A 12448-nucleotide genomic window follows, 5' to 3' on the forward strand; every position below is an offset into this window, starting at 1 on the left:
CCTGGGTTCAGATCTCAGCTTCAGGATTTAATGGCTGCACCACCCTGGGCAAGTTAGCTAACTCCTTTGCACCATAGTTCCCTCTCCTCACGGATGACAGTACCAACCTCATGGTTGTGAGATTCAACATCTTTTAGACACTGCACGTAGTGAGAAAGAACTATGTGTGTGAGAGCTGTTATTTTCTGACCCAGTAGGAAATCTTAAATATTGAGAACACACTAATAATCTATCAACACAGATGATAAAGTATAACATCACTAAGCTAGAAAGAAACAGTTGAGATCAGAGAGTCCTGGAACCCAGTGCAACTACAAGTGTACTGGATGTGACTATAGCCCTGACACACATGGCTTGTTTTGGGGGATAGAAAGCCCTGAGCTTGCTGTGACGATTGTTTGCAAACTCTGCATGGAGGTGCACAGAGCACGTGTTTCCTTTCTGCCTCCACGTTCCATTCCTAAGACCTAGCAGAGGCAGGTGGCACCTGAATAGGGAAGCCTGGACCGGGCAGGTTTAAGCACAAGACTCGTCACTTTCCCAGCTTTGGCTTCCAGTGAGGAGATGGGCCTTCCCCAAGGTAGAGCAGAGAGGCAAGGGTCTAGTGGGCTCGTTGCCAGGCATCTAGACTTAAAACAGGACTCCTGCACCATAGCATGTGCATCTGGAAAGAAGAGGATATGAGAGACAAGAGACTCTAGCCACATGGTTCTACAGTCCTTTCCACAGTCCCTGGGCTCTCCAAAATTGAGACATGTCTAGAGTTTCCTCTCCAGAAAGACCAAGGAAAGAGGCCCCCACGGCCCTTGGCCCCACTGCGCTGCCTCTCTGCTTGCACTCTGAGAGGTTGTCCAGATGTCCACCATAATTTCTTCCTGCGGTGTAGACTTACCTGCTGCTCAAATTGAGCCCTGGGGACTTAGGGTACCCCAAGTAGAGATCATGCTGCCCCACTTTTCTCTCACCACCCTCATTCAGGTCCTGGCCAATAGGCCTTTTGTTATTAAGTTCAGCTTGGTGAAATTTTCAGGGCAAGGGTGTCCAGAGTCTCATTCCAGGTGAGAAGAGTGCTACAGCAAGAGAGAGTCTTCCCACCGGGACCAGTCTCCAGGCATGGAGATGTAATATATCAGCAAAGCCTTCTCTCCTTTTGCTGTAGACAGGGCCCACTCTCCCATGGTCTCTGTAATAACCTGGGCCTTGCAGCAGAGCACTGCATGGGGAGCAATTGACTGGCTCCCCACTAACTGGCTGTGTCCCCATCCTCTGCCATGGGCCTGGGTCTCTCTCCCACTGCCCGCCCCATGCCCTGGATGCCTCCTTCCTCTCATTGCAGAAAAGAAAGGGGAATCTGATAACATAAACAAGTACATCAACCAGAAGCGGCAAATGTTCCTCATCCAGGTAGGCCTTGCTGCTCCCATGTCGGGGACCTGGGTGGGCTGTCCCAGTGAGGAGTGTGACTCTTGCTCTGGTGGCCCCAGTATGCCCTGGGTATGAAGCGAAGCGAGATCCAGCGGCTGGAGATGCTGGTGACTAAGGAGGAGGCGGAGCTGGAGCGAGCTGAGAGGTCCCTGGAAAAGGACTCGGCCCTGTTCGATAAGTTCCTCAGGGAGAATGACCGCAGCTCTGTGCAGGCCCTGAGAGCGTAAGCCTGTGGCACCAGGGACTGGCTGGCCATGTGCCACTCCCATTGTCCACTGGGCCAGTGCACACCCACCCAACCCAGCCTGGACCTGGTCCTTGACCCTAACCTCTGACCCCACCTTTACCTTGACCCCAACCCAGGTCCCTGGCCTGAGGGCAGTGTGGACACTTTTCTTTAACAATCTGAATTTGGCTCTCTGCCCCCACCTACTCACCAGGGCGGAGAAGGAGACCAAAGCAAAGGTGGCAAAGATCACTGAGATTCGTGATCTGACCATCCAGATCAGGAACATAAAAAGGTGAGGTCAGAGGCAAGCTGGGCCTGGGCTGGCCTGACCACATTTTCCTCTTCCACTCTCCCCTAGCCAAAGGGAGCCCCACACAATGCAAACCTTATCACTTTACCACTGAACCCTAAGTATCTCAGGGCTTCGAAGCACTGTAGTCTGCTGCCCATCTTACAGATGAAGTGACTGAGGCCAGAAGGCCAGAGATTCAGTGACTTTTCCAAGGCCACATCACCAGGAGACAGGGCTCACATGGCTCTGGGGCCCCTGGGCTCCACCCTGGGAGAGGGCAGACAGAGTCCCTGAGAGCTGTAACTCTGGGAGGTCTAACCCACATTGGTCCCTGCAGGGTGGGCATTCTTTCCTTGACATGGCAGTGTTCCTGTGTCTGTCCTGTTTGGCCAGGGTGTAAAAGGGGTCCCTCTGGAGGGGCCTCTCAGTGGGCAGAGCCTGACTTCACCTGTCCCCTCCCCGGTTCTAGTGAAATCTCCAAATTTGAAGACATACTGCAGCATTATAAAGTCTACAAGAATTTCCTGTATAAGTTGTCACCCAAGGAGTGGTTGGAAGAACAAGAGAAGAAACACTTGGCTCTCAAAAAGGCCAAGGAAGTCACCGAAGCCCCCAAAGAGAATACTTTGTTCTCCACAAAAGGGGACAAAGGTAGCAGAAAAGAGAAGACAGGTCCCCAGGCCCCCCCAGTCCCTGTGCCCAGTTTGCAGGGTCCTTGGAGGCGTCCAGGCCGTGGGCTTGGTCCCTGTCAAACCCTGCAGAGCCCCAGACAGGCAGCAGCCACCGCTTAGCTAATCGTGGCTCAGCCCAAGCACCCACTTAAGAAAGAGGGGCTGGTTCTCAACTGAAACCCAAGGGGCTTTCCACCTATGCATGTCCCTCCTGCCACTGAGGGGTCCTGGGAAGCCCTGTGCCCCTAAGCAGTGTCGCTGCAGGCCTGGTTCTAGCTGAGACCATCTGGGACCCCTCCCTTGCTTCTTGTAGGGCCAGGGATCAAAGGCAAGAAAGTCTCCAGAGGTACGTGGCTGCCCCGGGCTGGAGGGGCACTGCTCCAGGCTGGGCCACATGGAAACCACTCCTCTGCTTTCCCCAGAGGGTCAGAGCCCAAGGAAGTCCTGGAAAGCCCCGCTAAAGGTGATACAGGCGGGGCAGATCCTATCTAGCGCCATCAGCCTCCAGCAGGGCAGCCAGCCCAGAGTGAGTGGTGGGCTGGACCCCAAAGGGTGAGTCGGCTTGAGGGGAGCTGTGGAAGTGGGTGGGGCCTGGTGGGGAGTGCTTCTCAGTGGCTCCAGTCCAGGGGTTCCAGGATGGGTCCAGACTCCCCGAGGGGGAGAGTGTGCAGAGGGCTGTTCCCAACCAGGAGGGTGTATAGTCTGAATTAAGCTGGAAAATCAAAAGGCTTCCACAACAAAGGTTTATTTCTTCCTGATTCAGTAAACTTAAGCCTAGGGTGGTCCATTTGGGTGCTAATGGACTAGTCAAATGTGCAGAGATGAGGGCAGCCAGGTGGGCACACGGACAGGATGGCACATACCCTCTACTAGCCTTCTGTGGCCAGAGAACCCCGGCCCAGGGGCCAGAGCTCCAGAACCATTCAAGGGAAGCCAGAAGTATAGACTTCTTCAGGAAATTACCCAGATTTAAGTGTGATGCTTACTTTCAAACCTAAAAAACACGAGGAGAGACAGAAACCCCAAACAGATCCAGGGGCCAGTGCAAACCTGTCCTTCCATGGAGGGCTGCAAGGCCAGAACTGTTCCCATCCCACCCACCCCACCCACCCTACCTGGTTCATAGGGTATGTTTAGCTGCAGTTACTTTTCCTCCTTCACTGAAGCAGTCACAAAAATCACAACTATGTAGAAGGTGTAAACTGAGAAATCTTAAGCCCTAGTCCTCACGCACCTCCTTCCAGGCTGTGGGCCCAGGAAGCCTTGGGCAGCGCTGCAATGAGTTTTATTACTTCCTGCGTGTCCTTCCAGCAATTTTTATGCAAATAGGATGTTGAACCCTATTAAATTGTTGCGTTTCTCTGTCAAAAAAGTACTGGCATGTGCTTATGATTCGACCTGAATACAAGCAAAGGTGGTTTTCTTATGCTGATCCTTCCTTTCATGGGGGAACTGACACCGCGCATCTCACTGTTTTGCCATTATATTTATAATGTTCCACATTATAGTGGGTCATCTGCATTACTCAGGCTACTGAGTAATTATTAATCTCATCTAAAAAACACTTTTATAGGAACATCTAGAATAATGTTTGACCTAGCCAAGTTGACACATTAAAATCACTGTCACAGAGGGGCTCAGAGATGGGTCTGCCAGCTGTGCAGAATTGTTCCAGTGTCTGACAGCTCCATCAATTATCCAGGAGGCTCCAGCTGAAGGGCAGGCCTCCTTCTGGGGGCAAGTTCCAGCTCCAGTGACTCTTGCCTCATAGCTCCTCCAGTTCCTACCTCTGGGACCACCGAGCACTTCTTGGACACCTCCTGGATTTCTTCCTGCAATTCCCCTGACACTCCACACACAGCCCCTGTGTTCTGCAGCAGTGACCAGTGACCACAGGACAGCTCCTCCCGCCCCAACTCCACTGCCTCCCTCCCCAGCCAGCCCCAATCCATCCTCAGTCTGCCCCATCCTCTCACTGCCTCACCCCAGATGATCCTGTTCCCTTAGTCCTACAGCTCAGCCATCCCAAACCTTAGCACCTCATGGAGGGACAGGTGAAGAAACTAAGGCACAGAGCAGCCAGGTAGAGTTGGAACCCTGGCCTCTGGCTCCATAATCCACCCTCAGATCCAGGGCCTGCAGAGGCCAGGAAGTTCCTGCAAAGCAGTGACATGATCAGATGTAGGTCTTTTCCTTTTTTCCCTCTTATGTTGAGGTGTTATTGATATGTCACAAACCAAATCTTTTTTTTTATTTTATTAAATTTATTGGGGTGACAATTGTTAGTAAAATTACATAGATTTCAGGTGTACAATTCTGTAATACATCATCTATAAATCCCATTGTGTGTTCACCACCCAGAGTCAGTTCTCCTTCCATCACCATATATTTGATCCCCCTTACCTTCATCTCCCACCCCCCACCCCCCATCCCCCTTACCCTCTGGTAACCACTAAACTATTAGTGAACACTTGACTTTTTACACACATGTATACCAATGAGCTCACACCCAGATCCAGATAGAAAACATTCCCAGTGCCCAGAACTCCCTTGTGCCCTCTCCCAGTCAGACCTCACACCAGAAAGTGACTGCTGTTTTGATCTTGATCACCCTGGAACACTTTTCCTGTTCTTGAATTTGATGCACTTAGAACAACACTGCTGCTCTATGGGTGTAGATCTTTTCATTCCGCACCCAGCTGGCTTTGTGCAGCCACAGGCTGTTCTTTGCTTCTGTTTTGTGTCTCACTGTGGGAATAAGCCCCATTGTCTTGGTCCACTCTCCTACTGGTGATCATTTGGGTTATTTCCAATTCTTGTCTATTTCGATTAAAGCTGCTGCATACATTCTTGTACTTTTCTATCTGAGCACTATTTCATGCATGAGCATTATTTCTGTTAAAAATAGGAGTGGAAGTATTCGTTCATAGGGTGGGCATATGTTTAGCTTTAGTAGCTTCTACCACACAGCCCTCCACAGCGGCTGCCCTGTTATACTCCCGCTAGCACGCGTGACAGTTCCAGCTGCCCTACTACTACCTCACCAAATCATGGTATTGTCAGTACCTTCCAGTCTAGCTATTGTGGTAGGGTTGTTTTAAAATAGAATGTATTGATAGGAAATTTGAGGTTCAGTAAAGTCAGTAGATCAGGAGATGACTGCCATTGAAAAGATGGTTAGCTACTCAAAGTTCCCAGAGGAGGAGGCATGCCACACCCTGGGGGGCCACCTGGGGAAGCAGCAGGGTAGTCAGGAAGCAGAGGGAATAGGGGAACTTTGGACAGGAGACTATATTGTGATTTCTGCAAAAAAGAACAGATGAGGCAAGGTAAACAGGCTTAGGATTAGCTTGTTTTAATAATTTCAGGGATCTGTGGCTGCCCCAAGACGTCTGGGACCTGACCCTGGGAGATTAAGCAGAGAGACAGTGCCTCCAGTGTGAGAGCTTGTGATGTGGGTTCTGGATTAGTTGTTCTGCATTTGAAAAGCACATTCAAGTGTGTTGGTCCATCTAGGGTCAGCAGAGCCCCAGATGTCAAAGCATCAGAATACAGAAAATCAAAGGTAGGATTAATACAGGGATGGAGTGGTGTTTCATTATGATTTTAATGACATTTTCATGATGAAAAATGTGACCATTCAGCTATCTTCCTTTGTGAAAAGTGTCTCTTCAATTTTTGTACATTTTTATTGGATTGTTGGCCTTTTTCTTCTTGTTTTCTATTAGTACTGCCCAGTCTCTCTTGCCTTATTACTCTCTCTCTTTTTTTTTTTTTATGAATATCGATAACAGGAATTTTTTTCTAACTTTTTATTTATTTTAAGTGTGTTTTTCCAGGACCCATCAGCTCCAAGTCAAGTAGTTGTTTCAATCTCGTTGTGGAGGGCACAGCTCACAGTGGCCCATGTGGGGATCGAACCGGCAACATTGTTGTTAAGAGCACCGCGCTCTAACCAACTGAGCTAACTGGTGCTCCCAGGAATTTCTTTTCTTTTGTTAAAGTTTATTGGGGAGACAATTGTTAGCAAAGTTGCATAGATTTCAGGTGTACAATTCTGTAATATATCATCTATATATCACATTGTATGTTCACCACCCAGAGTCAGTTCTCTTTCCATCACCATATATTTGATCCCTTTTGTCCTCATCTACCACCCCCTGCCCCAGTACCCTCTGCTTATTACTCTCTTAATGTTATTTTTTGAGTCCAATTTACCAATCTTTGCTTTTATGGTTGATGCCTTTTGTGTCCTACTTAAGAAATTTTTGCCAACCCCAAAGGCACTAAAATAGTCTCTTATGCTTCCTTCTGGAACCTTCATGGTTTATCAGCTTGGATGAGGGTGGTGGTAGTGGGGATAGGGACAATGGGTGGCCTGGGAGCTCAGAAGCCTCCTTCTCACTGTCCTTCATGGGGTCTGTATCTTCTGCTCATCCCCTTACATGCTCTGTCCTGTCCTTCCTTCTCTACAACAGGCTGGTCACTTCTCCCATGGTTCTGTCTCCCATTGTTTCCTGAGCTCTAGGCTCATATGGACATCCTCTCCCTCCTTAGATGTTCTCCACACTCAACCTCCCATGTCCCAAACTGATGCTTCTTAGGCTGGAAGAACAGCCTAAAGACTGAGGACTATCAGTTTGCAAGGTCACATTCATCTTTATGAATTATGGTCATGCCTTGTGGAGAGCAGCCACCATTGGTGGGCCAGGCACATGCCATGGGTTAACTCTGATCTCTGCAATGCCCAGCCGATAGGGGATATTTCCAGTTCAGTGTTGAATGGAGGCTCCAAGAGGTTAGATACTCATGCTTCCTCTGCCTAGGACGCCCATCAGCCCTGGAGCTCCCACTATAAGGCCCCATGTTGGGACAGTCCCTGAGAATAGAGGTCTGGGAGCACACTGGTCTGGATTTGCATCTGGACCCCTCCACCTATTAGCCAGGTGACCAGAGCCTCTGAGTACAGTTGTGGCTTCTCCCATAGGGCCCTGCACTTATCACCTTTCCACTGTAGATAGATAAGGACCTGGAGTCTCTCCGACCTCAACCCAGTTTCCTCTGCTTGTGAGCCTGCCCTGACTGCTTTTTGGCAAGCAGAACCTGCACATTCAGGATGGGGGCCCAGGCTGAGGCAGGCGAGAAGGGTGATGAGAACAGGTCTGGATGTCAGGCAGAATTGGTTCCGCATCTGTGGGGCCTTCCAGAGCCCTGTGCTGAGTGCTCCAAGCCCACACCACCTTTCCCACACCCCGGGGACTGGCTCAGAATGGTCCCTGCCCCTGTGGGGTGCTCAGGGTCAGTCAAAAGTGGCTGTTAGTGTCACAGGATAGCAATGCAGGCCATCAATGACAAGAGCCCAGGCAAAATCTAGATAGGGGAGATGGGCATAAAAGGCCCTGAAAGTGGCTTTTAGAAAAAGGATGGTAAATGGAGAGGGTCAACCCTAGCAGTGGGAGCCAAGGCCCTGAGGAGGGTCAGCATATAGAGAGACAGGAAGGGAGCTTGCAGGGCAGGAGCAGAGTAACCTTGGGTGGTGGGGAGCCGAGGGCTGGGAAGGTGGCAGGGCCCCCACAGCTCCTGGGAGGAGGCCAAGTTTTATTATAGCTAGAGTGAGATGAGTTAATTGAATTTTGAAACTATCCCCCTGGCTGTGTAACAGCTGGGGGTCCAAGAGGAAGCTGGTGCCACCACCAAAGCAACTTGTGTGATGGATGAGGAGGACGAGGGGTGTAAGGGTGGAGAGATGCTGTGGAGACACCAGGCATCTACACCACTGGGATGGGGCACAACAGCCATCGGACTTCCGTGCACAGGTTAGGCCCTGGTGCTTTGACCCCACATCTCTCCACAGGTCGAGTTCTGCCCTCCCTGTGCAGGAGGACTCAGACAGTGATGGGGAGGTCAGTGGCCCTACTCTGGGCGGGCTTGTGGGAACCAGAATCCCCCCTACCCCCCTCTACACACACATATATACACACACACACACACACACACACACACACACACCCATGCACTGCTGGTGCCTCGCACACATGGCTCTTTTTGCAGGAGCTGGAGCTATATTTCACGGAGCCCCAGCAGCTCCTGGACGTCTTCACAGAGCTGGAGGAGCAGAACCTCTCACTGATCCAGAACACGCAGGAGATCGAGGAGACTTTGGAGGAGCTGAGCTTCACCCTGAAAAACACCCAGCTCATCATGTAGGTCTCACGTGGGGCTGCCCAGGCCAGTGGGGGTGGGCTTTGTCACTGGCTGTCATCCTAGGACCCACACAGCCACTGGGACCTGGGCTGTGTGGCCTCCCACCCTCCCTGTCCATGGCCCTAGCCCTTACCTGGCTTCAGTTTTCTGGAAAGCTCCATTTGAAGTCTTATAGGTCTGGCTCAGATGAGAGGGTGTGTCCTATTGGACTGAGGAGCTGAGAGTCATGGGAACCCAGGAGCAGCCTGGGAGTAGGTCATGTGGGTGGAGGCACACCAGACAGGTCCATCCCCACCCTGAAGCATTCTGTAGCCAGAAAGGACATCTCCAAGGACCACCTGGGTGTGTTCTTCTGCTGATATCAGGCCCAGGAGAGCTGGGCTAGGTAGGGTCAGGCTGGAGCACTACATGAGGCCTGTTGGGAACAAGGAATTTACTCCCAAACACAGATTGAGCACCTATTCTGGGTCAGGCCTAGGTCTAGGCCCTCCAAGGATAAAGCAAGGCCCTGTCTCATGGAGCTAACATTCCGTATGGGCAGACAGACAGGTAGGCTCTCAGATCTGACTTGTAGATATTGACACATTCTAGGAGGAAAATAAAGAGAATGCTATGAGAAGGAAACTGAAGTGGAGAGTGGTAGCATATGGGTGGGGCAGAGGAGGCTTCCAGGAGAAGATGTCCTTTGAGCCAGGCACTTCCTGAGTGATGGGAAGCCACAGGGTGATATGGGAAAAAAAGGTGACAGGCAGAGGAAAAGCAAGTGCAAAGGCCCTGAGGTGGAAGCCAGCCCAGTGATTTAATAAACTATGGGAAAACTATGTTCCTGAGTACCCGTGTCTTGCTGGTCCATGTCTTGCCATGGAGAGTCTCCTGCTGGGAGTCTCCAGAGTGATGTGAAATCACCAGCTCTCAGGCAAGATTGTATTTCCTAGAAAGCTGAAAGGTAGCAGAGACACACAGAGAGATGAGCTGGGGAGAGGCAGGCAGCTTCCCAGATTCCTGGCACCTGTTGAGAGGACACATGCATGTACATGTAAACCTCACAGAATCCTGGAGGAGCTGTCCAATAGCTGGTCTTCAGGCCACTGAGTCACTTCATCAGCTGAGCCAACCTGAGAGCACTAACACTTTATTTCCAGGGGATTCATATCCCATATGCATTTAACTTCCATGAACTGAACCACCCTTTCTCAGGGAAAAAAAAAAAAAAAAAAAAAACTGTAAAAAACAACAAATAAACAATCTGAATAGGCCTATATATTTAGGAAATTGAATCAATAATTAATAACCTTCCAAAAGTGCTTCAGACCCAGATGGGTTCACAGGTGAATTCTACCAAATATTTAAGGAAGAAATTATACCAGTTCTGTGTAACCTCTTCTAGATAATAGATACTTCCTAACTCAGTTTATGTGACCATTATTACCCTAACACCAAAACCAGACAAAAGCATCACAAGGAAACTATAGACCAGTATCGCTCATGACCATAGATGTAAAAATCCTCAACAAAATATTAGCAAATTGTATTCAACAATATATAAAAAGAATTATGTATTATGACCAAGTGAGATTTTTCCCCAGGTATGCAAGGCTGGTTCCATTTGAAAATCAATCAACAAGCTAAAGAAGAAAAAGCACATGAGCATGTCAATAGATGCAGAAAAAGCATTCGATAAAATCAAACAACGATTCATAATAAAAACTCTCAATAAATTAGGAATAGAGGGGAACTTCCTGAACTTGATAAAGCATATCTATAAAAACCCTACAGTTAACATCATACTTAAAGCTTTCCTGCTAAGATCAGGAACGAGGCAAACCTGTCCTCTCTCTCTATTCCTTATCAACATCATAACTGAAGCCCTACCTAATGCAGTAAAACAAGAAAATGAAATAAAAGTTATATAGATTAGGAAGGAAGAAATAAAGCTGTCATTGTTTGTAGATGACATGATTGTCTATGTAGAAAATCTGAAAAAATCAACCAAAAAACCTCCTGTAACGAATAAGCCACTGTAGCAAGTTCATAGGATATGAAGTTAATATACAAAAGTCAATCACTTTCCTATATACCAGCAATGAACAAGTGGAAATTGAAAACAAAATACCATTTACATTAGCACCCCAGAAAATGAAATGCTTAGGTATAAATCTAACAAAACATGTACAAGATCCCCTGTTTCTCCAAAAATAAGACCTAGCTGGACAATCAGCTTTAATGCATCTTTTGGAGCAAAAATTAATATAAGACCTGGCATTATTACATTATATTATATTATATTATATTATATTATATTATATTATATTATATTATATTTATTATATTTATTATATTATATTATATTATATTATATTATATTATATTATATTATATTATATTACCTGGTCTTATATTATAATAAAATAAGACTGGGTCTTATATTAATTTTTGCTCAAAAACGCATTAGAGCTGATTGTCCAGCTAGGTCTTATTTGTGGGGAAACACGGTCTCTATGAGGAAAATTACCAGATTCTAATGAATGAAATCAAAGAACTAAATAAAGAGATATTTCATGTTCATGGATAGGAAGACTCAATATTGTCAAGATATCAGTTCTTCCTAAATTGATCTATAGATTCAATGTAATCCCAATCAAAATCCCAGCAAGTTATTTTGTACATATCAACGAACTGATTTTAAAGTTTATATGAAGAGATAAGAGACCCAGAATAGCCAACACAATATTGAAGGAGAACAGAGTTGGAAGACTTCCACTACCTGACTTTTATTATTAATCTACAGTAATGAAGACATGTGGTATTAGTCAAAGAATACACAAATAGATCAATGGAACAGAACAGAGAGCCCAGAAATAGACCCACACAAATATAGTCAACTGATCTTTGACAAAGGAGCAAAAACAATACAGGTATCCCCGACTCTCCAAAAGTTCTCGTTACACCACTTTGCTTTTATGAAAGACCTACATTATTACCGGTTTTCTCTAACTGAGAGAAATCCAAAGAGGATTTTCTCTTTTACAAAAAGAGCTGTTACAATACTAATGTAGGTCTTTTGTAAAAGTGAAGTAGCATAATGCGAACTTTCAGAAAGCAGGGGATACTTTTTGCTGCATACTATTTCAACTTATGGAAGGCTTCAGAGGAACGCTCCACTTTCAGATAGCGAGGGAAAACCTATATAATGGAAACCTTTTCAACAAATGGTACTGGAACAACTAGACATACACATGCAAAAAAAAGAAATCTAGACACAGACCATAAATCCTTCACAAAAACTAACTTAAAATGGATCATAGACCTAAATGTAAAATGCAAAACTGTAAAACTCCTAAAAGGTAACATAGGAGAAAATCTGGATGGTCATGGGTATGCTGATGACTTTTTAGATACAACACCAAAGCAATAATTTTCATTAAAAAAAGAATTGATAAGCAGACTTCACTAAAATTAAAACTTCGGCTCTATGTAAAGCAATGTGAAGAGACTGAGAAGACAAGCCACTAGCTGGGAAAAAATATTTGCAAAATACATATCTGATAAAGGACTGTTATCCAAAATATACAAAGAATGCTTAAAATTCAACAACAAGAAAAGGAACATCACAATTTTAAAATGGGC

The 12448-nt window shown here is 46.9% G+C and overlaps 1 protein-coding gene across 7 annotated transcripts in view; it reads left to right on the forward strand.

The window, feature by feature from the left end:
- The window catches only part of CFAP100 (cilia and flagella associated protein 100), a 62843-nt gene that overhangs the window by 33973 nt on the left and 16422 nt on the right, over nt 1-12448 (forward strand). For 6 of the 7 annotated variants that reach the window (XR_012498827.1, XR_012498828.1, XR_012498830.1 and 3 more), the window contains 8 exons: nt 1337-1404; nt 1485-1648; nt 1866-1946; nt 2416-2597; nt 2931-2963; nt 3040-3169; nt 8472-8520; nt 8669-8820. Coding sequence is in view for 2 of the 7 variants with exons in the window: in XM_019719405.2 (XP_019574964.2) it covers nt 1337-1404; nt 1485-1648; nt 1866-1946; nt 2416-2597; nt 2931-2963; nt 3040-3169; nt 8472-8520; nt 8669-8820 (859 nt within the window). In the remaining 5 variants the exon portion in view is untranslated. Of the gene's footprint in view, nt 1-1336; nt 1405-1484; nt 1649-1865; nt 1947-2415; nt 2598-2930; nt 3170-8471; nt 8521-8668; nt 8821-12448 lie in introns of all 7 variants that reach the window. The other variant, XR_012498831.1, reaches the window with a different exon arrangement.

The sequence above is a fragment of the Rhinolophus sinicus genome, linkage group LG09, assembly GCF_036562045.2.
Source record: "Rhinolophus sinicus isolate RSC01 linkage group LG09, ASM3656204v1, whole genome shotgun sequence".
In the NCBI taxonomy this organism is placed as follows: domain Eukaryota; kingdom Metazoa; phylum Chordata; class Mammalia; order Chiroptera; family Rhinolophidae; genus Rhinolophus; species Rhinolophus sinicus.